This window comes from Chelonia mydas, chromosome 10 (genome assembly GCF_015237465.2).
Source record: "Chelonia mydas isolate rCheMyd1 chromosome 10, rCheMyd1.pri.v2, whole genome shotgun sequence".
NCBI classification, from domain to species: Eukaryota; Metazoa; Chordata; order Testudines; family Cheloniidae; genus Chelonia; species Chelonia mydas.
The window spans coordinates 48,695,573-48,718,295 of record NC_051250.2 but is presented as its reverse complement, the minus strand read 5'-3'; the positions used below and the strand labels follow the sequence as shown (position 1 = coordinate 48,718,295).

General features: G+C 44.6%; 1 protein-coding gene across 1 annotated transcript in view; it reads left to right on the top strand.

Moving 5' to 3' along the window:
• PSTPIP1 (proline-serine-threonine phosphatase interacting protein 1) overlaps positions 1-22,723 on the top strand; it is a 97,500-nt gene that overhangs the window by 58,040 nt on the left and 16,737 nt on the right. Inside the window, exons 5-11 of the mRNA XM_027830543.3 lie at positions 48-154; positions 3,354-3,416; positions 6,095-6,193; positions 8,150-8,195; positions 9,340-9,419; positions 13,964-14,062; positions 15,223-15,319. Of these exons, the coding sequence (XP_027686344.1) occupies positions 48-154; positions 3,354-3,416; positions 6,095-6,193; positions 8,150-8,195; positions 9,340-9,419; positions 13,964-14,062; positions 15,223-15,319 (591 nt within the window). The remainder of the gene's footprint in view (positions 1-47; positions 155-3,353; positions 3,417-6,094; positions 6,194-8,149; positions 8,196-9,339; positions 9,420-13,963; positions 14,063-15,222; positions 15,320-22,723) is intronic.

Genomic DNA, 22,723 nt, shown 5'->3' with positions numbered 1-22,723 from the left:
ATTAGAGGCCTTTTCATTGACTGTCTATAAATTCTCATCTGCCTTAGAAATTGAAAATGTTGGAAACTCCCATATCCAACTGGCATTGATGCTGAAGGATGAACTGAAAGGAATAGAGGAGTTCAGAGAAAGACAGAAGGAGCAACGAAAAAAGGTGAGGAAAGATAAGAATTGTCAGACCAATGGCCCATTTATTCTGATAGGTTGTCTCCAGCAGTGTGCTATGGATGGTTCAGAGCACCACAATTGCCCTCCTTCCTCCAAGCTCCTAGCTAACTTGATCCTGGGGGGAATCTCTCTGTCTCTCTGTGATCCCGGCTGGTGATAAGATAATGCTCTGAACTATGAAGACTCAGAGCCCTTGTCACTTTCACTTTCTAGCTAATGTAACTGCAGATGCTTTTCTTATTCCTGTAAGTATTTCATCCCTTTTCAAAATTCTTGCTAAGCAAGTTGCTTCAGTAAATATCCTGTAAGAGCATCGCAATACACTGAAATTGAAGCGGTAACAAAGGTTTGTGCATTGTGTTGAACTTGAAGCCTAAGTAATAAGATGATGAGGGTGTTGGAAATCCCCGAGATAAATTATATTAATCTAGTATTCACCAGAGGTGTTGTATTAAAAAAAACAAGTATGTTCAAACCAGCTATCATTCCATTTGATCCTCTCAAATTCAGCATCCTTTGAACAAGGTATCTGCTAATCGAGTGACAATGTTAAGTTTTACACCCTCTCTGGTTCTATCTGGGAATAAATAAAGGGCTTGGCTACTTGCCACCTAAAACAATGATGATTTTTGACAGCCATGCAAAATTTCCACATCCCATGCCCCTTTAAAACAAAACAGGACAGATCCAGGTAGTTCCAAGTGCACCAGCCTCACCATCTCAATAGCACAAGACAGATGGGAACCCAGCCAATGAAACACTCCAGAATTTCAGGGTGGGTAAAAACAATCCTGTTTCTGACAGTGCTGTTGTCTGATTTTCAAGCTCCGCAGCTGCTTCATGAAGCACATTCAATTTAGAGACAATTCCATGTCTGTTTCATATTTGAATCAGTATTTATCTCCTCTACCATCCCATTTACTACTTGGAGAGCTGCATGGAAACAGGGGCTGTATCTTCTTGCAATAGTTCTACATTTGAAGGCTTCAAGAGAAACCTTTACTGGGAGTTGGGAGCAAGGTAAAGACCTCTTCTGGATTCTCTATGTCTGTTGCAGGTTTTTCTTTCAGTCACCCATGTGGCTGGCTGCCGAGAAAGTAGCACTAGAGCAAACCGTGCCAGCATTTCCAGTGAGCTCCCAAAACACAGCAGTGTGTGTCTTTGTGCATTGTGCTAGCTCTGCAACAGCAGCATTCTGGACTGCACCATTTGGCCCTTACTCAGGCAACACTTCTGTTGGCACCAGGGGGAGATTTGCTTGAATAAGGTCTAAAGACTGCAGAATTAGACTCCCCTCCCCATGGGCAGTGGGTGAACCCTGGGCTTGGGGAGACTAGCCTCCAGCATGGCCCGCCCCTTCTGCCAGAGGCCCCACCCGGCCTGCTGAAGCCCAGAGGGTCCCCCCTACACGGCCACCAGCACCCCTCCTCCCAGCCCTGGAGCACAGGCTAGCCCCCATTAGCTCCGGCCACAGGGGAAAGAGCCCCCCACAGCACAGTGCCGGGAAGCAGGAAGGGCCCTGGGGATGGAGCATGGGCAGGGCCATGCAAGACTGTTTGGAGAGGCTCAGCCTTCCCCGGCCTTCGACACCCACCGTCCATGCCCCTCTCCCCACCATCTTCTCCAGGGAAGAAACCCTGATTCCCAGCATTTCCCCAACATCACAGATGAGATGATCTAGGCATTGAGTTCAACACAAGGCTCAAACTCTGTGCAACTACTTCATTTGTGGTACATTTTAGTGCTCCGGCAGGATGTTATAGAAGCAGCCCTCTTAGCCAAAGTTAAAAAAAGGGATTAAACACAGCAGTAATCAGCAGGGACCCTAGAAATCTGTTTCCCACGGAAAAACGCAGAATTTGCATTTTTACAGAGCATCGTTATAGTTTTTAAATTTTGTGAAAAAATAAAAACATATTAACAATTAACTACATTTTACTAAAAGTACCAGCGTCACTTACTGAGTGCGTGCAATCTCCCCCTCTTGTTGTTGATTTTTGAATGTGCCTCAAATTTACAGTGGAACCCCATTTATCTGATTAACTGGGACTGGGGCCAGATCAGATAATCAAAAATTGGGATAATCAGGAGAATTTACAAAGAGCTTTCTATCCCTTATTTTAAGATGGGGGAGGGGAGGCTTGGGCAGTTAGCCTCACGCAGTGCTGATGGCCAGATCCCCAGCCATCTGAAGCTGACTGCCCGAGCTCTGTCGCTGTCAGCCCTGGGCAGCTGGTGGTTCCGTTAACGTGGAGAACCGGATAATGGAGGCTCAGATAAACGGGTTTCTACTGTATATCAATAAAGCACTGTGTTCAGCTGATACTCGTATATATTGTGGCTAGGGAAACTAAAGTTCAGCATTTCATTTTAAGCGCAGAAAAATGTGTATTTTTATGGTGGGTTTTTTTTTTAAATCAGAGAATTTTGGGATTTTTTTATCATGGAAAACTAGGATCTCTGGTGATCAGCCAAGGATGTAGGGAGAGAAGCATTACACATATTGAATTTTCATAATCTGAAACAAAGCCAGCTGTGTTCAGATCAAGCGCTGTTAAAAAAACTGTGTCATGGGATCAGAGTCATGTCTGGCTGCTGAATAGGAAAGGCTCTCGTTTTTAAGCTTGGAGCTGGGTATTTCAAACCACGTCAAATTGAAGAGGAGGCTGGGCCAATGCCCTTTCAAGCTAACCTGCTGATGCCCATGGAAATTAGGTAGAATATAATCACTTGACAGAGGTAAAGGGATCTGTTATTAATCACAGAGGATCTGCTCATATTTGGAATGGATAGAAGTCCTTACTCAGCAAGGTGGGGCACTGCACAAACACAACAGCAGCACAAGATCCTATCCCAGGGCTTGTGCTGTTACACAGAACTCGGCTGGCAAAGCTTATGTACAGCGTGACTGGGTGTTATGCTATTTAAGCTTCTTAAGATAAGGAGAGAGAACGAAGACACATCCTCTTGGCTATTAATGGAAGCCACTGAAGCAAAATTGTCTTGGATTAATTTTTCCTAGCTTTGCACTGTTGCCCTCTGTGTTATTTAGAAGGGCGTCAGTTACAAAAGCAATGTCAAGGCATTTTCCGCACAGGAACGTGGTTCTTAGAAATGGTGCAACCATTGCTCTTCTAGTTTTGCCACTAAAAGGAGAAATGCTTTGTCCTGTGTGTTTCTTACAGTACGAGATTGCAATGGAACGTGCGCAAAAGAGCAAGGTGTCCCTTTATAAGAAAACAATGGAGGTAAGTTTTGTGATTTAATAATACATTCATCCAGTGGCAAATGGTGGACAATTCACCAACAGTGGGAGGGTGAAATTTTCATCGCAGACAATATCTTAAAGGGATGTCAAGAACATGATGAAATAAAGTAAAAAGAGTATGTGTTTCCAACCCATGACGTTAACACACGGAAGCATGTTTTCCCTGCCACGCTCAGTTAAAGGTCTCTTACAGCACCTTGAGGGTTAATTTTGAGTTAGTGCCAGCCCTATTTCTGTTTTCAACAGCTTACAGGCTAAGATTTTTTTTTCTGCCATTCAGCCTGGGGATATGAAAGTCAAGTGAATTCCTACAGTCTCATGCATCATCACCATCAATGATCGCCAGATGCGACCTGAGGATCACTTGTGCAACTCCAGTGGTATAAATGATTGGAGAATTTGGCTCAGCTGTTGAACTTAGATGGCAACGATGATGATGATGATGCATGGGCAACAATGGAATTTAGCACCCTCTGCTGGAGTTGTTAACTTTGGAGGGCTAACTAGAGTGAAAAGCAGGGAAAACCTATTTTTGTGGCTGAGGTTGGCATCTATAACTCAGATAAACACGGAGAGCAGCTCTGTTGATTAAGTAGTGCCATGTCTAGAACTAGAAAAATGGTCATGTTTTAACCTCCACTCTGATAATGATGCCAGCTGCCATCACCCACTTGTTCAGTTTTCAGATCACGCACCTTTGTACTTTCTCCCATGCTGCCTCTATCCATGGGAGGTGCTCCTTGTCAAATCCATAGAATTAACTCCTTATTCTCCTTCAAATCCCTTCTTACAACTCTCCTTTTCCATGATGCCACAAAAAACTTGATGACAGACAGGCAGCTAGTGTTTTGAGGCCACTGCCTACCATGCTGACTAGTATTGTTTTGTTAGGCTTCCGCATGTTTGTTATACCCACCTGGTGTTTCTTGTTACCTAAATTGTAAGGTCCTGGGGGGCAGGAGGAAGAACTGCCTTTTTGTTTTGTGTTTGTACAGCACCTAGCACAATGGAGTCCTGCTCTGTGAGTAGGGCACCTAGATGCTACTGTAAGGCAAATAACCACCAACCATTTTAAACAAGACTTTGCACCTAATGTGGACAGGGCAAGTCATGTTTAAAAATGTGTTAAGCTGGTCATGGTCAACCCTGTGGAATGCCTGAGAGGCAGTGTGGTCTACTGGATAGGGCACTGGCCACTGGGACTCAGGAGACCTGGATTCTGGTTCTAACACTCACCTGGTGTGGGCTTAGGGCAAGTCATTTCCCCTCCTACTCTTCGTCTGTTTTGTGTGTTCAGTAGTGCTGACTGGAAGTTTTCAGATGGAATGTTTTTGTGTTGGAAAATGCTGATTCTTCAAAAATGAAGCTTTATAGTTTAAATGAAACTTTGACCTTATCAAAATGCCTTTTTTTTAAGCGTGTCCTTTTGATAGCTTTGGAATGGTGTGTTCCAGTGTTTCATTTAGAAATTTAATTTATTTTAAAGTATTTAAAAAAATTAAATTTACAATAAAATGTTCCAATTTGATCAAAAAGAAACATTTCTATCAACCCAAAACAATATTCTCCCTCCCCCTGAATATTATTTTGCCCGAAATTTAAATTTTTTTTTGTCTTTTTCCATTTTGGAATGGAACTCTCCCCCCCAAAATTGCAGAATTTCCCAAGAAATGAAAAATCTAGTTCCCATCTAGCTCTAGTATTTAGACATTTAATGAGAAACAATCCCTGCCCTGAAGAGCTATGTGGCTGTACAGTGCTCTGGTCAATAGGGCATCAAGGCATCCTGTCATAAAATAAATAATTACAGTGACTAGTGACAGTACCACATGTGGGGATGCTGGAGAGGGTTGCTTGGTGTGCTGCTAATTTGATATGTCAGCATCCAGGTTGCTTTTTCTTCTCTGTTTTATGTCCATCTGTGATTAGGTGGGCAACAAAAATGATCAGGGGTCTGGAATGGCTTCCGTAAGAGGAGAGATTAATAAGACTGGGACTTTCGAGCTTGGACAAGAGACGACTAAGGGGAGCTATGACTGAGGTCTATAAAATCATGATTAGTGTGGAGAAAGTAAATAAGGAAGTGTTATTTACTCCTCCTCATAATACAAGAACCAGGGGTCACCAAATGAAATTAATAGGCAGCAGGTTTAAAACAAACAAAAGGAAGTATTTCTTCACACAACACAGTCAGTCTGTGGAACTCTTTGCCAGAGGATGTTGTGAAGGCCAAGACTATAACAGGGTTCAAAAAAGAACTAGATAAATTCATGGCGGATAGGTCCATCAATGGCTATTAGCCAGGATGGGCAGGGATGGTGTCCCTAGCCTCTGTTTGCCAGAAGCTGGGAATGAGCGACAGGGAATGGATCACTTGATGATTACCTGTTCTGTTCATTCCCTCTGGGGCACCTGGACCTTTGGTCTGACCCAGTATGGCCATTCTTATATCCATTTAAAATTGTTGCCTATTCAATTTTAAAATTTAAATTAATTTTTAAAAGTTTTTAAAATGTAAATTGTTCTAACCTAATGCCTGATTTGTTCCCCTGGCCTGCAGAAGAGACTGGGTTATCTAGCCCCCTCCCCAACCCCACCCCCAAAAAAGAGTTATCTAGCCCAAAAAGAAAACATTCTATTGAATTTATTTTAATGCAGTCAAAGAAGACCTACGAGCAGAAGTGCAAGGATGCGGATGAGGCTGAGCAGGCCTTCGAGAGGATAAGTGCTTCCGGCAACCAAAAGCAAACAGAAAAGGTATATGAGACCACTGTGTTATTTAAGCCATGGTAGCAGAGAGCTCTGTAGTTTTCCTGGACAATCCACTTTGCATCAGAGTTTGCACATTTCAGAGGCTGCTCTCTGTTCTAATAAACATTGTAAAATTCACTAGGAAATTTTCCTCCACAAAGGAATCAATAGAATTGGAACAAGTTAATAGTTGCCTGAGTTTTTAAAAAGCATGGGAGGCGGAGAGATTTAGTGAGGCAATTGGTATGGCCTATCATTAGAATGCAAATTCAGTTTCTTACTGAATCCTAAGGCAAAACTGAATAGGTTTTTTTTAAGCCTCAAATTATTCATAAAAATGAAAGAAAAAGTCTGAAACGTATTAATCCGCTTTTTCCACCTTTGGATCCCATGTTAACCAAAGTAGGTACAGTACCTTACATTAAATGCCCTTTCTTTATCAATCTTTCTCCTGGTAGGTAGTTTAGTTTCATCAAATTTACAAACTTAAAAATAAATCATTGAAAAGCAAGGCATTTCAATCCCTCATTGCATCATCTTACATGTTTAGCTGACAACCTACTAACCTTTCATGAGAACATTTTACAATGAAGCAGATGGAGAAAAAAAATAAACTAACTCTCTTTTTCTCCATAAATTCAGCACAGCGAAAGCAGAGATCCAAAATCATCTTTTTTGCAGGGGAGAGGGGAGGAGCAATCTAAAAATGAATTTCGGAAATATACATTTTATACCCATGGGGTTCCAAAAATCTTCCATGAGTAACAAATCTTATTTATGTGGGTGAAATCCTGGCCCCATTGAAGTCAATGACAAAACTCCCATTGACTTGAACGGGGTCAGGATTTCACCCAGAACAGTTTCAGGGTGATTATACACACACACACACACACACACACCACACACACACCCCCCACCCCCCCCCCCCGGTGGAACACATCAGCTGTTTAACTCTGCAGAGCAACAGCAAACAGTTTAGGACAGGAAGTGACTAAGAAGGAAGATGCGGTGCTCCCAACACATTACGCATTTTCCATCCAGCAGCCTTGAGGAGTATGGTTAGAAGAATCTGTAATCTGAACACTACCCTGAAGGACTGAATGGGAGAGCATGTTAGACATCCTTCAAGCTCAGGGCATTATTGTGTTGTCATCACCAGGCAAGCCAGGAAGTGCCAGGATATTAATAGCCTGCCCAGATTTACAATTTTTAAAAGCTGTAAGAGAAGAGCTTCTATTTTGCTTTTAGGTTTCCCAAGGGTCATGGTGGATTCTCCATCACCGGCCATTTTAAAATCAAGATTGGATGTTTTTCTCTAAGCGATCTGCTCTAAGAAGTTTTGGGGGGAAGTTCTTGGCCTGTGTTACACAGGAAGTCAGACTAGATGATCACAGCGGGCCCTTCTGGCCTTGAAATCATGAATGTGTTATTGGAAACAGCCAGGAAACATTAGCGTTCACAACATATTGTAAAAGTTTGACAGTGTTCCTTTAAAAAGTCTGGTTACTTATCTCTGAATGGTACCTGAGGAGATAAAGAATTTCAATTGCCATTTATTTCTATTTACAAAACTTCCAAGTTACACAGCAGTATATAGATAACTTTTATAGAAGGTTTAGATCAGTGGGAAAAAACATGGGGCCAGACGCTGCAAACATTGTTTTTTAAAACAAAATAAGAAAGCAGGGTCTTTGCAAGTGCAGTACCTAGGACCAGGGCCTCCCCTTGTGCAAACTGTCATAGCTATATTGAAGTCAATGGAGCAATGACTATTTACAGAGCTGTGGATCTGGCCCCTGTTTTGAATAATGCAAAGTCAATGGGATGATTCATAGCAATAAACTAGGTAGCAATTCTTTGCAGGGACAGACACTTAATATTTTACTAGGGGGATTGTGACCTAAGGAAAAAAATATGAAAATGGAAAGGGCTTAATTTCAATGTTTTCTTTTTATATTTCAGAGTCAGAACAAAGCCAAGCAATGCAAAGACACAGCAAATGAAGCAGGTACCATCCCACGTAAAGTCTAACACCCAGTTGATTTAACGGCATGCTATCAAGAGGGAAAAAAACTCCACACATATAGAAGTGCAGATTCCTAAAGACTCCTAAACTAATGGAAGTGCCGTTAAAGGCAACTGTCAGCTACCTTAGACCCCCACCCCAAATTTACATTCCACTAAAGGAAGATAAATCTGATGCTGCATATACTTAGGGGATCCCCTTTATGTATTCTACAATTTATTTAAAACACTTTAATATTGGGGCTTCTTTTCCGTTTGCTCTTTAACATTGTTTGGGTCCTCGCCACCCTAACCCAGGGCAAGGAAGACGTAGGTATGCACTCTTACATGTGGGCAAGCTGGTACGGCCATGTTCTCTGGATCCGGCTATGAGCCCAAACTCAGGGAGGGTACATCTACCCTGCAGCAGGGAGGTATAATTCCCAGTTCAGGAGATGGATGTGCGCTAGCTCAGCCTACAAATAGCAGCGTAGCTGAAGTGGCATGGGTGGCAGCTCGGGCTAGCTGCCCAAGTACATACCCAAGGAGCCAGGTTGGACTGTACTTGGGCAGATAGCCTGAGCTGCTGCCTGTTGCACCGTGGCCACAGTGTGATTTTTAGCATGCTAAATCAAGCAGAGCTTTCCCGTGTTTGTCTCAAGCTGGGAGTCATACCTCCCAGCTGCCATGTATACACATCCTTATTATGAGAAACACAGTAAACTTGCATACACTCTGGGACTGTGAAATAGAGCATTCCACCCCCAAGCCCTCAAGAAATTCCCTCTGCCAGTTGGGTGGGTCCTTCTGTGTCCTTGGGCACCTTGTTCACTTTGGACAATGCAATCCTAAAATATCACTCAAGACTAAGAGCCCATTGTTGCTATCAACATACACATTGTCCAGTTGAGATGCTTGTGGTGTACCTGTGGCAAGTCAGAGAGATCATTCGCTCCGGTAAAAATACCATGAGCTAACCCAGTCATTGTTCTACTTAACCAGGTTCTACTGTACTATATTCTGTAGGATATAGGTTAGGGCTATGTTTTACCAAAGTAAAGTCACACCATACTTAACAGGAGGAGATGTGAGGCCCTGCATTATCTTGTCTCAGTCGGGAAGTTTCTGTTTCACGTCTCTATTTACAGAGAGGATGTACAAGCAGTATATAGAACAGCTGGATAAGGCCAGAATGGAGTGGGAGAAGGAACATATCAGCACCTGTGAGGTAAATATTTTGACCTTTGTAACCATTTGTTTGTGCATTTTTCTTATTTTACTCACTCACAGATCTCAGTCCCAGATGCAGTGTTACCACTGAGGGGATCTGAAACATACTTCTGATGGTCTGTGATGAGCTAGAGATGACGGTTGCAAGAGTACACTTGACACTACCATGGATTTAAAGTATAGCTGTTAGCTTTCTGACCTGCTTATGCTTTTCTTGCTTGCCCATTAAATTTAGGCGGCCAGATCCTCAGCTGGTTTAAATTGGCATAGTTACAGCAGTACGCTGCCCATTTTCCCCAGCTGAGAATCTAACCCAGGGTGGAATACAAGATCCTGATAGTTTTAGGGCTGCCTTATTTAAATCAAAGCCAAGTTAAACCTATTTCCCAAGTGACTGGTTAGAAGTGCACATTTTAAAAGTGCCTGAACACCAGTTTAAGTCCAGGAGCTTCCAACTCATCTTAGCCCACAGAGAATCTGTTTGTGGTCTGCTTCTGTATGCTTGCCAGGTATTTTTACATCATCCCTGCCTCCCTGTAGCTTTCACTTTCTGGAATTGTCCCATAGCTGGCATGGCAACCATTCTACAGAAATGGTGTCAAAAATCTGAAGTTTCCCCTAAGATTCAGATTTCCTCCCCTCCCCCTTTTCCATCACCACAATACATACCCCAGACTGGAAGTGCTCTTCAGAACCCTGCCAGAGCCTGCCCGCTGCAGTTAATACAGATTTATCACTCTTCAGTGAATGGAGTTATTGAGTCCCTTCTAGATGTGCTCGTGGCTAAATCCAGGACTACTGAATTTCTAAGGGGGTTCTAAGCTAGCAATTTATGAAAATTATAAAAAAGTGTATAAAAACCAGTATGTAGACATGTGCATATGTAGTTGGCATGTTAAGTTCACCATCTACAACAGAATAATAGTGTCTGTTTTAAAGAACTGACGCACTTGTGAGCAATAGAATGGTAGTTATGCACTGCAAATGGCTTCCTGTGTTCAGAAGTCCCTGTAGTGCTTAACTTTAGCCATATGGTTAAGTACTTTGCTGAGTTGCTGCCCCAAATGAAATACTTTCTCTCATCTCTTTCCATCTCTCCTTAAAAGCTACTTCTCCCAGAAACGCTTTCTACCCTTTTCTTTTCACCAGCTGGTTTCTCCACACCCTCCCTCAATTGTTGTGCCATTTCTTATTTCTTACATGATGAGATCTTTAGAAGACAGGGAATGTATCTTGCTCAATATTTTGTAAAACGTTACATGTACTTTTGTGGTTGTATGGACGCAAATAGTAACAAAAGAAGAGGGGAGCAGATGGCTAGAAGAGTTTGAGCTTTCCACACCTTACGGAAAACAGATAAGTACATTCTATTTAGAAGAACACTTCAGCTTGGAGATCAATTTTATTTCTGACTGCTGTAAAAATAGTTTTAAAAAATTCACCTGCCCATTTCTCCTCTTGAATTCACACCAAAAGCCACCCCACCCCCCAACAATAGCTCTGCTAAAGTATTAGTATTTCAAGCAGAGGAAGAGAGGAGCAAGTGAACTCTGAAGAAACAAAAACTTTGTTCTACTACACAAATAGTCTTAGAAACAACAATGCATGAATCCAACAGTTTCTACATATAGTATTTTCCCAAAGCTTTCCATTTGGGGATTACCTGTATTATAAATCCAAAAAGCTTGTCCCCCCGCCCATCCTGTTACAACAGGATTCTGGGTTCTAAATCCTTGGGATCATTTGCTGTTCAAATCACAGTGCTGTCCCCTTCTCCTCTTTCCCCCTTTATTTTTTGTCAGGGAAACATATTGTTAAAGGTTGGGTTAAACTTTCTTGAAGCTTGTGAGTGTAACCCACTACCCTTCATTAAAGATAGCGGGAACAGTTAAGCTCCTTTGTGAAATAACAGCAGTCTCCAAATCAAAATATAGGCATGTGACACCGCCCACACCAAAGGCACACCTAAGGCTGTGATGGGTCCCCCCCACCTCAGAGTGCCATCTGGAACTGGGGTAGCACTGAGCTCACCTGGGATCTCTTTACTCTGTATTGCTGTGCATACCTGCCAAGCCCTCCCTCAGGCTTTCGAATGCACTTTACCAGCACACATACAGGTTGGGACATATCCAGCTGCAGCTTCACACAGATGCTGAGATCAGCTCTGCATGGGAAGGCTCAGCTGAGGAACTGCCCAGTACTCAAGTGCACACCCCCCTCTAGAGGGTAAACCCAAAATTATACCATCTTGCACTGGACAGAATTCTGTGCAGCGCAAGCTCATGAAATTCACCCCCTCCCTCAATGTGGAGAGGAATATACACAACTTTCTGCCCCAAATTATGATTTCCACACACACTGATTTTAGACAAAAAAAAACAAGTTTATTTAACTACATAAAGATAGATTTTAAGTGATTATAAAGGAAAGCAAACAGATCAAAACAGATTACCTAGCAAATAAAACACACACCAACTAAGCTTAATATACCAAAGAAATTGGATATGTGTAGCAAATTCTCACCCTAAATGTTGTTTTAAGCAGATTGTAGAGATTCTTGAAGGCAAGCTCCACTTGCTTGCAGCTTAAAACTCCAGTTATTCCTTTCACAGGCTCTAGCCTCTAGCCTGGGTTCAGCTCTTCTCCCCCAACTCAGTCTTTTTGTTTCTCAGGTGTTTCCAGCAGCCTTCTTTCTTGGGTGGGGAGTCAGTGAAGAACGAACCACAATGTCACTCCCTGCCTTAAATAGTTTTAGCATATGGCAGGAACCCTTGGTCTCCCAGTGTGATTTCCACCCCCAGCCAGTGGAAAAACACTGGCATTATGATGGAGTCCAGTACCAGGTGACTTGGTCACATGTCTCTGTAGGGCCACTGCAGCCATGGCTCAGAGGCTGTTTTCAGTGTCCCCAGGAAGGTTCCCTTGTGGGAGATTAGCATCTTCTAAGACCTTTTGTTCTCCCTAATGGCCCTTCCCAGCTAGCCATCTAGACTGATTGCATTCTGTCTAGTGGGCATTCCCCAGGTGTAAACACATTTGTAATAGATGCAATAGACAATATTCATAACTTCAGATACAAAAATACCACCTACATACAAATAGGATAATCATATTCAGTACATCATGACCTTTTCAATGATACCTCACATGACCCATTTTGCACAACATACATCATAATTATGCTCCACTCATATCATAATAATAGTACAATGAAGAGTATGGGGTGTAAGGCCACAAAGGCCACTCAGGAATTTGAGCTATATGGGTAGGGTGGTTTGCTGGGTATTGTTTTGGGTAAGGGGTACATGTGACAGAGACACACGCAAGACAGCACAGAAACAACCATAGAGGCTTAGGGCTAGTTTACACTAATGCTGTAAATCAATCCAAGTTATGCCAGTTCAGTTATGTAAATTACATAACTGAAGTCAACATAACTTAGATCGACTTACAGGGGTGTCTTCATGGCGCTATGTTGGCGGGAGATGCTCTCCTGTTGACATAGCTTCTGCCTCTCAGGGAGGTGGAGTACAGATGTCGATGGGAGAGTGCTCTCCCATTGGCTTAGTGTGTTTGCGAGACCCACTAAATCGACCCTTACCAGACCCACTAAATCGACACCACTGCATTGATTGCAGTGGTGCTGATTTAGCCGGTAGTGTAGACATGGCCATAGTCTGCACTACAAAGTTTTGCTGGTATAGCTGTGCAGCAGAAACCCACGGAGTACACTCAACTATGACGACAAAGAGTGCTTCTGTCTGCTTAGCTAGTATCATTCAGGGAGGTGGAGTGTATATCTCATCAGAACTTCTTCTGATGGTTTATGCTGCACCTCCACTAGGGAGCTCTGCTGGCATAGCTATGCCAGCAAAGCTTGTGTAGTATTGACCAGCCCAGAGAAGGAGCAGAAAGTCAAACACAGCCTAATCAAGCACAGTATGTGTAGTCCTGGAACAGACGAGAGAGGGGCCTTTTGGGCTGGGTGCTGGCTAAAAGAGGTTTGGAGCAAGGATATTATCTCCTGTTTCGTTCCTCTTGTGTTCAGGGAAACAGGATTGCATCAAAAAGGTATCTAATGCCACCGTCAATTTCTTCTTCCCAACTTGCAATTTATAAGATCCTGAATATTTAGCTAGCCACTTGGGTCAAGAGGGATAACAATCCTTAATTTAGTGAAAGGTGAGATAATATTTTGTATTGGACTAACTTCTGTTGGTGAAAGAGACAACCTTCTGAACTTACACAGAGCTTGTCTTCAGGTCTGGGAAAGATACTCAGAGAGAATTTAGAAAAGGTAAAAACCCCTCATCTGCTGTTTGCAATTTGAGTGACTAAATATAAAAGTAGATTTATTTTATGATTATTTTCTATAGTTGATAGTGCATCCTGACTGTAGCGTGTTTCAGAAAGGTTTGCAGGTGTACAAACATTGCACAGTGGGATCCTGATCCATGACTTGGGCTTCTCGGTGCTACCTCATTACACATAATAAATAATAATAATTACCATGATGCTTGACATCTCTTCTTTTGGATTTAGGCCTTTCAGCTCCAGGAATGTGATCGTATCACCATCCTCCGGAACTCCCTTTGGGTTCACTGTAACCAGCTGTCCATGCAGTGTGTGAAGGATGATGAGGTACAAACTTTTCCCCAAGAAATCCCAGTCCTTGTGCATGGAGAAAAATATGTCCTCTAAAGCCACCATAATGGCTCACCCGTCTCCACGCTCATCAAATGACTCCAGCAATGGTGATGTCCATCTTACCACACTTGGCCAGGGCAAGAAACCACGAGCCAGGTTTGCCCTCCCCACTGAATTAAAAATGAATATTTAGGCCGGCACAGACTCTGAGATTCTATAGCAAACTTGGTGCCACCAAGCTTCTGTCCCCTCTCCCCAAGCTATGGGGTAGAATCTCAAATCTCCAAGTCAGCTTTAAATAAGGATTTTTTTATTGTTATTCCTTTTATATAGGGAAAAATTGACTACTTCCATTTTAATAATGAAAATCTTTACATGCGTGTGACCCATCAAACTACTGTCTCCTCTCTTCTCCTGCTCCCATGAGTTTTTTGGATGAGAAATTTCAGGCATGTCCCATGGAATTTTTTTTGCATTATACAGTTTTCTTAAGAGTGTGGGAAAAATCAGTAATCTTTTCCTCCCCCACTCCCGCACCCATCTGGGTGTAATCCTGCACAGGTCTGCACAGCCGCAGAGCTCTACTGACTTCAGTGAGGGAGACCTGGTTCTTTGGAAATAACAAATTGCTGAAACTGATTAACAGATTTCAAGGCCATAAGGGACCGTGTGATGATCTAGTCTGACCCCTTTCTAACACAGGCCCAGTTACCCCTGTATTTAGTCAGCACAAGTTACTGAGCTCAAGCCTTCCTTCTCAAAAGGCAACCAGCCTTGATTTGAAGACTTCAAGATGGAGATTCCACCACTTCACTTGTTCTAATCATTCTCACTGTTAAAAACATTTATCTTCTTTCTAGTTTTAGTTTGTCTGGCTTTAACTTCCAATCATTGGTTCTTGTGATGCCTCTTTCCAGTGGATTAAAAGAACCCTTTAGTACCAGGGTTTAGAAGCTTTTAAACCTGGTCTCCCAACTTCCTCATATTCTAAAGTGTTGTCCACAGCATAAGTAGAGAAATCTGTTTATATACACACAACGTGATTAAAATGGACAGTGTCCCTTTAAGATGGAGAGAAATACTAGCAGAGGATTCTGTGTTAAGAGCTCATCACGAAAAGCTGAAACTTAAAATCCTTCTTTTCTGTTTTGCAGATGTATGAAGAGGTTCGACTGAGCTTGGAGAACTGTAACGTAGAATCAGACATGGATTACTTCATTAAGAATAAAATGACAGGAACAGATCCACCAGGTAATAAACCTCAAAGGTTTTTTTTGGCCTTGTTACCAATTAGAAGTAGAGTCCCCATGACAGAAATGCTGCCTCTCTAATTGTGGCCTTGGAAAGTCACTTAAATTTCTGTTCCTCGTTCTCTCCCCTCTGTAAAATGGGAATAATACGTACGGACCTCACAAGGAAAGTAGGCAGCTTAAATAGATGATGTTTATGGAAGGCTTTGAAGAGGCATATCACTAGATCCTATCATCAAAGACATTGGAAGATTTCCTCAGCTGGAGAGAGCCAGAATATAGATACAGTCCTACAACTCGGGGGGCGGGGGGTAGTGGGGGGGAGCTGCCCACCAACACCCACTGAAGTCAAAGGGAGTCTTGCCATTGATTTCAGTGAGCGTTGGATCAGGACTTTGGTGATGACATGTGGAGTGGAACTGACAGCAGCTGTAAAATGGAACAATCCTACTAAAAAAAACAAAGGGGAAAGCAGCATTTTTCTTCTGCATAATAAAGTTTCAAAACTGTATTAAGTCCGTATTCAGTTATAAGCTTTTGAAAGAACAATCATAACTTTTTGTTCAGAGTTACGAACAACCTCCATTCCCAAGGTGTTTGTAACTCTGAGGTTCTACCGTCGCTTATTCCTCTTCCCATAGGGAAACAAGCTATAGTGGTATATTTACACTGCTATAACTGTGCACACTTTTATTATTGATATTTATTTTATTATCATAGCACCTAGATGCTCTAGTTGTGCACCAGGATTCCATTGTGCTAGGCACTGTACAGACGCAGCACAAAGTGTTGTATCACTTTATCTATACTGGTATAGGTTAAACTGTTACAACTTTTGTGTTTAGACAAGCCCTGAGTAAAATTAAGCTTCCCCTCTCAGTTAGGTTTGGCTAGTGTTAGTATCTCTGATGAATAAGCTTTCCAGTTGTCAGTAGTCTTCTATGAAAAACAGTGTAGATCAGAGGTGGGCAAACTTTTTGGCCTGAGGGCCACATCTGGGTATGGAAATGGGTATGGGTGGGCCATGAATGATCACAAAATTGGGGTTGGGGTGCAGGAGCGGGTGAGGGGGAGGACTCCAGCTGGAGGTGCAGGCTCTGCGGTGGGGGCTGGGGATGAGGGATTTGGGTGTAGGAGGGTGCTCCAGGCTGGGACCAAGGGGTTTGGAGGGTGGGAGGGGGAAATCAGGGCTGGAGCAGGGGGTTGGGGCACAGGGGGGGGTGAGGGCTCTGACTGGGGGTGCAGGGCCTGGGGTGGGGCCAGAAATGAGGAGTTCAGGGTGCAGGAGGGGGCTCCGGGCTGGGGCACGGGTTGGGGTGCAGGAGAAGGATCAGGGCTGGGGTAGGGGAGGGGGTCAGAGGTGCAGGCTCCGGGTGGTGCTTACCTGAAGCAGCTCCTGGAAGCAGTGGCATGTCCCCCCTCTGGCTCCTATGAGGAGGTGCAGCCAGGCTGTTCTGTGCACTGCCCCGGCTGCAGGCGCTGCCCCTGCAACTCCCATTAGCCGCAGTTCCCGGCCAATGGGAGCTGCAGGGGTGGTGCTTGGGGTGGAGGCAGCCCACGCAGCCCCCTGTCTGCCCCTAAGCGTCGGAGCCGGAAGGAGGACATGCTGCTGCTTCTAGAAGCCTCACCAAGCACACAGAGTGGCCTCTGACCCTGCTCCCCAGCAGGAGCTCGAGGGCTGGATTAAACCAGCTGGAGAGCCAGATGTGGCCTGCGGGCGTAGTTTGCCCACCCCTGGTGTAGATGAAGTCTATATATATATATAGACTTTTTATATATATAAAAAGATTTCAGACCTCCTTTAAACATTATAGAGAAGAAAAGAGACACAGAGAGGCACAGAGGCATGTTTCTTTACCTCTACATGTCAGCAGTTTCTCAGTATGAATGGTACTCTTCACCCTCTGTTGTGGCTCATTACTTCTCAGCATAGCTTGTTGCAAGTTTCCGGCTTGCAAGCTGTAGTATTTTAAAGTACAAGACACAGAGGTGACCACATACATGATGTTATATAAGAGAACCACAGGTAACCTCAGGTTTCAGAGTAGCAGCCGTGTTAGTCTGTATTCGCATCCGATGAAGTGAGCTGTAGTTCACGAAAGCTTATGCTCAAATAAATTGGTTAGTCTCTAAGGTGCCACAGGTACTCCTTTTCTTTTTACAAGTAACCCCATTGCAGAGACGAGGACTTCACTGTTAAAAATAAACATTCTCTTTTCAAACTAACTCAGATGTGAGTTGTGAGTGTGAAGTCTTGTGAGGTAACAGTTTACAGAGGTGAAAGAGGGACACCTTTCAACACAGTCAAGGAACACCCTAATTACGGACCACAACTGACTCCAGCAGGAGCTGAGAGCATGCAGCAGGTCTGGGGAGAAAAAAAAGCAGGCCATAATTTTTTTTTTTTAAGAAGCTAGACCTTGAAACGTTCTCAGTCTGAGCCCTGACTAGCCCCCTGGTGGACAGTGAGAAGTGAGGGGGAATGAAAAGGAAGTTACTCACCTTGTGCAGTAACGATGGTTCTTCGAGATGTGTGTCCCTATGGGTGCTCCACTTTAGGTGTCTGTGTGCCCCTGCACCTCTAATCAGAGATTTTTGGTAGCAGTGTCCTGTTGAGTCTGCGCATGTGCTCTCCCTCCCTCGTGGTCTGCCTCGAGGCTATTTAGCACTGCACGAGCAAACCCCCCTCACTTCCTTCTCTACCACAGAGCCCTATAGAGAACTCTGAAGTAGAGGGGAGGAAGGCGGGTTGTGGAGCACCCATAGGGACACACATCTTGAAGAACCATCGTTACTGCACAAGGTGAGTAACTTCCTCTTCTTCTTCTTCTTCGAGTAGTGTCCCTATGGGTGCTCCACTTTAGGTGACTTTGGAGCAGAGTCTTTTACTACAGAGAATATTGTGGAGTCGAAGATGGTGTCAGCGGCCAAATCTTCAGTGATCGCATAATGTTCTGCGAAAGTATGGACAGAGGCCCCAATCATTGCTCTATAGATTGGGGAGATAGGGGCATCCCTATGGAATATGATTGAGGTAGGAACTGATCTCACGGAGTGCGTATGGACGGAAGCAAGTTGTGCCCTTGCTAAGTGATTAATGCAACTAGAGACCCATTTGGATAATCTGTGAGGAGATATCACAGAGCTTTTGGATCTTTCTATGGATGAAAGGAAGAATTTAGGGGATTTCCTGAAGTCCTTAGTCCTGTCCAAGTAGAATGCTAATGTCCTTCTAATATCTAGCATATGCACAATTGTCTCCCAGTTGTCACAATGTGGTTTTGGGAAAAAACAGGGAGATGGATCTGTTGATTCATATGGAAAGTGCAGAAAAAGTAGGGTGAAACTGGGGATATGGCCTTAGAGTGGTGGTGGGTTTTTTTTGTAAGACAAAGGCTGTGAATGATGGGTGTGCCATCAGGGCCGCTGTTACTCCTATGTGCCTAGCTGAGGTGATGGCAATTAGAAATGCTGTCGTCATGGACAGGTATCAGAGAGAATAAGTTGCCCTGGACTCGGAGGGAGGTCTAGTCTGAGCCCTGAGAACTAGATTAAAGTCCTAAGCTGGAGTGGGTGGTGTCACATGGGGGAAGAGAGTCCCAATGACCTTAAAGAGTCTACACATTAGTGGTTGAGCAAACTCCAAGTGGGAAGCCATGTTCACCATGAGATGTACCTTAAGGAAGCTGAGGGAGAGTTTAAAATGTAGTACAAAATCAGAGGGAGGAAAGATGAGGTTGGGTCTGTCCGTCTGGAATGGTACAAACTTGGAGTCGTTTCCATTCTGTAGATAGGTATTTGGAGTGGTCAACTTGTCGCTGTGTTGCAACATGTGTTTCAGCTTGTCAGAGCATTCTGCTTCTAAGCCTTGGAACAAAGAAAGATCCAAGCCTGGAGGCGGAGGACCCAGGGGTTGGGGTGAAGGGTCAGCCCGATGTTTTGAGAGAGTGGGTGAGGAATGGGCTGACGTCAGAGGAACAGGAGGGCATATTGCCATCCGCATCAGGTAAGGGAGCCAGACTTGTCATAGTCAAGAGGGGCAATCACAATAACTCTCGCTTTGGTTCATTGAATTTTCAACAGAATCTTGGATAGGGTAGGAAACTGGGAAAAGACCTACAAGTGGGCCCTGTCTGCTGGGAAGGTGAGGGCAACTGCCAGTGAATGTTTCCCCAAAGGGTGGCTATATCTTGAAGCACCTGTGAATTCAGTATACACTCATTGTCGTGAGAAAATTCCAACTGAGACTGTTGGTTGTCCCGTTCCGTATCCCTTGTAGACAGACAGCTGAGATGAGCACATTGTGATGGGTGCATCAATTCCAAAGTTTGAATGCTGTCTTGCAGAGGGAGGGAGATCTGGCAGCTCGTTGGCAGTTTATACAAAACATACAGGTCACATTAAGTCCATCATAACCGTTGTGTGTTGTTTTTGATGAAAGGCAGAGTTTGTGCACAGGCACTCTTGACAGCCCCTAACCCCAAAAGAGTGATATGGAAGGTCATTTCTGTGGAAGGCCATTTGTCCTGAACCTTGTTGTTGTGTAGGTGAGCTCCCCAGCATATTAGGGAGACATGTGTCCCAGGGTGGTGAATGTGGGTAGTGAGAGGAGCGCTCTCGCTTGTACTGCATCAGGTTGGTGCTGATAAAGTCCAGTCACTGTACCGGGGTTAGTATGCCACTACAGTGAAATGAACCTTGGAGACTACCCTGTGTGGAGCAGTCTGTACCTATAATGATCCTGCCCCAAAGGTAAGCAGTAGGAAATCTCCTGTACGATGGTTGTATTGAGATATGGAAGTAGGCACCCTGTAAGTTCAGGGCTAGAAATCAATCTCTTTGCTCTAGAGCTGGTCCTAACTGCTGTGAAGTAAGGTAAGGTGACTTCTGAGTGGTGTGACAGGTGCATAGATGGCAGCTGATGCTGTAAGGTATCATTGTTCAGGCCCCCGACCAGCTCATCAAAGTGCTTATAAGAGGCAGTTTGAGAGGTCATGGACTGGGGTGCAGACTGTTCTCACTTTTGAGCCCTGGGACTCTTACACTGTGGCTCAAAAGAGCACAGAGATGATGAGTACTGAGAAGATTGTGATCTGTGGTGTGGTTGAGAGGTACATCTTCTCTCTGTTCCACAGTGTAGATTCCTAAGGAGTGTAGTGTGGTTCAAGAATCCTTCAGGAGGTGGAGAGAAAAATCTGTCTTCTCCTCAAAGAGTTTGGCCCTTCAAATTGGAAGTCTGTAGCTCTTTGGGCAATCTAGAGAAGTGTAGCGAACAAAAACAAAAACCCACAAGCCACCTCAGTATCACTGTCATGGAGACTGGGCGGGCAGCTGTAACAGCTATATCCAGTGGTGTCTCTAGGACTAGTCTGGCTATTAACTGACCTTCTCTAAGAATGGTCTGAATCTGTTCTTTTTGTGTTTCCAGTAATGTTTCAGAAACATCCTGGGTTTCCCAAGATTAACAAAATTGTTTTGGCCATGACAGTTTGGTAATTTATGACTCTAAACAGTAATGTTGTCGATAAATACGTCATCTTGCGAAGCCTGATCATATGGAGTTGACTTGGCATTATGTTGCTTGCTTCATGCATTAACCACATCCACTGTGATGGAGTTGGGTTGCGGATGTTGAAAACAAAGTCTGCCTCTTTGGATAGAGATGTGGGGTTGTTTTTGTTTACACTCTGTTGCTGGTTGGTGCGATGGAGGCTGGCTTTGCCAGATGATTTTGGTAGGATCTAGAATCAGCTCATTAATTGGGAGAACAGTTCTAGATGGGAAGGTAGTGTGCAGAATTTCCACCAACTTGTGATGTGTATCTGCCACCTCCTGTCAGGGAATCTGCAGCTTGTCTGCCACCCTCTTGATGAAATCCAGAAAGTTCTTAAATCTTCACCTAGTTATGAGTGGTGGGCAGCACAGTCTCATCTGGGAGAGATAAGGAGAAGTGTGCTGAAAAGGTAGCTTCCTCTTCAGGTGCCCCCCCTCTCTTTCCTGTTCTGAAAAGCTTTCTCCTGTCCTGGCTCAGGTGCTCTCTTGCTCTGGCTCAGGTGCCAGGCTGTAGCAAACCATCTGGTGGACTCTCCCTGAGAGACACCGGAGACGGTCGCGCCATGTGTGTGTATGTACCCGAAGAGTTACAATATGGCCTAGGGAGGAAGAGGCAGGAAGGCAGGCATGAGCAGCTGGCATGATGGAATTGGGGATGACCCTTGTAGTGTGGTGGTGGGCCAACTTGAGGGGCCAGGGAATGATCTCCTCCTGGCCAGTGTCAGATTCGTCAGTGGGAAAGGGTGCCGCTGACTGGGGTATTGGCAGTGTACAGTCCAGTGCTAAGAGCGATTCTGGATGCCGGGATGTGCTCGATACCGGGGTCCTGGTACCAAGTAATGGGGATTGTGGTTCTTCCCCAGTCATCAGGTCTCCAGGGTACCAGAGCTCGTGCAGTACCATGGGTTCATTTGGTACCACAGAGGAGGGTCCGTGGTACATTGTCAGTACCGATAGTTGGGCAGAGCACTCCCTAAATGAGAGTTTTGCCCAGTACAAAAAGTTTGTTGGTGCCACTTTTTTTTTTTTTTTTTTTTTTTTAAGATGGTATGGTAATTGTCTCTCCCTGGGTACTGAGGCCACAGGTCTCCAGAATATCAGAGCACCTGTGTTTCCATGGGCTCCTCCAGAACCCCAGAGGAGTGTCTGTAGTCGGTATCAATGGCTGGGAAGGTGCAGAACACTTCCTAGATGAGAGTTTTGTTGCATCTGGTACCAAAGGGTTTCTCTATGCTGCTCTTTTAGAGATGGTACGGTAACTGCCCTCTGGGGTGCTGGGAGCGGAGCTCAGAGCAGGGCAGAGCTCAGAGCAGGAAGCCCCTTCTCAGGTTTCAGCTTCCAGAGCTTCCGTGCCCACCCGGAGCGGCAGCTGAGCTCACAGCAGGAGGTTCCTCTGCTGGTATTATCCTACCGAGGTGGCCGCTCTGGGGAGTCCCACTGGCTGGCCAGCTACTCGGGGATCGGGGCCGAGATGGCCGCACTGGGGAACACCCCTCTGGCTGGCCAGTCGCTCGGAGGAGCCTTTCCGGGGGAGTCTGCTGGTGGCTTCTTCTTTCTCTTTCTCCTCTTCACCACTCGACCCCTTTTGAAGTGAAGGCTCCAGGGATGATCCGGGGTCAACACCCACGGGAGTCCCCTGCAGACTGAAGTGTTTTCTCTATCAGAGGAATTTTTACTTCAGCTCCCAGCTCCTGTGAGGCTGCAGTTTTAGGTGTGGCAGGTAAAGCACGTCTGTGAGGGTCTCCCGGGCACAGTGAGTGTCTGGCCATTACAGGAACTGACTCCTGGCAGGAGAGGCACCGCTTGGAGCAGAGAGAGCTAGGCAAGCCCCTGGGCAGGGGGTGTCATCCTC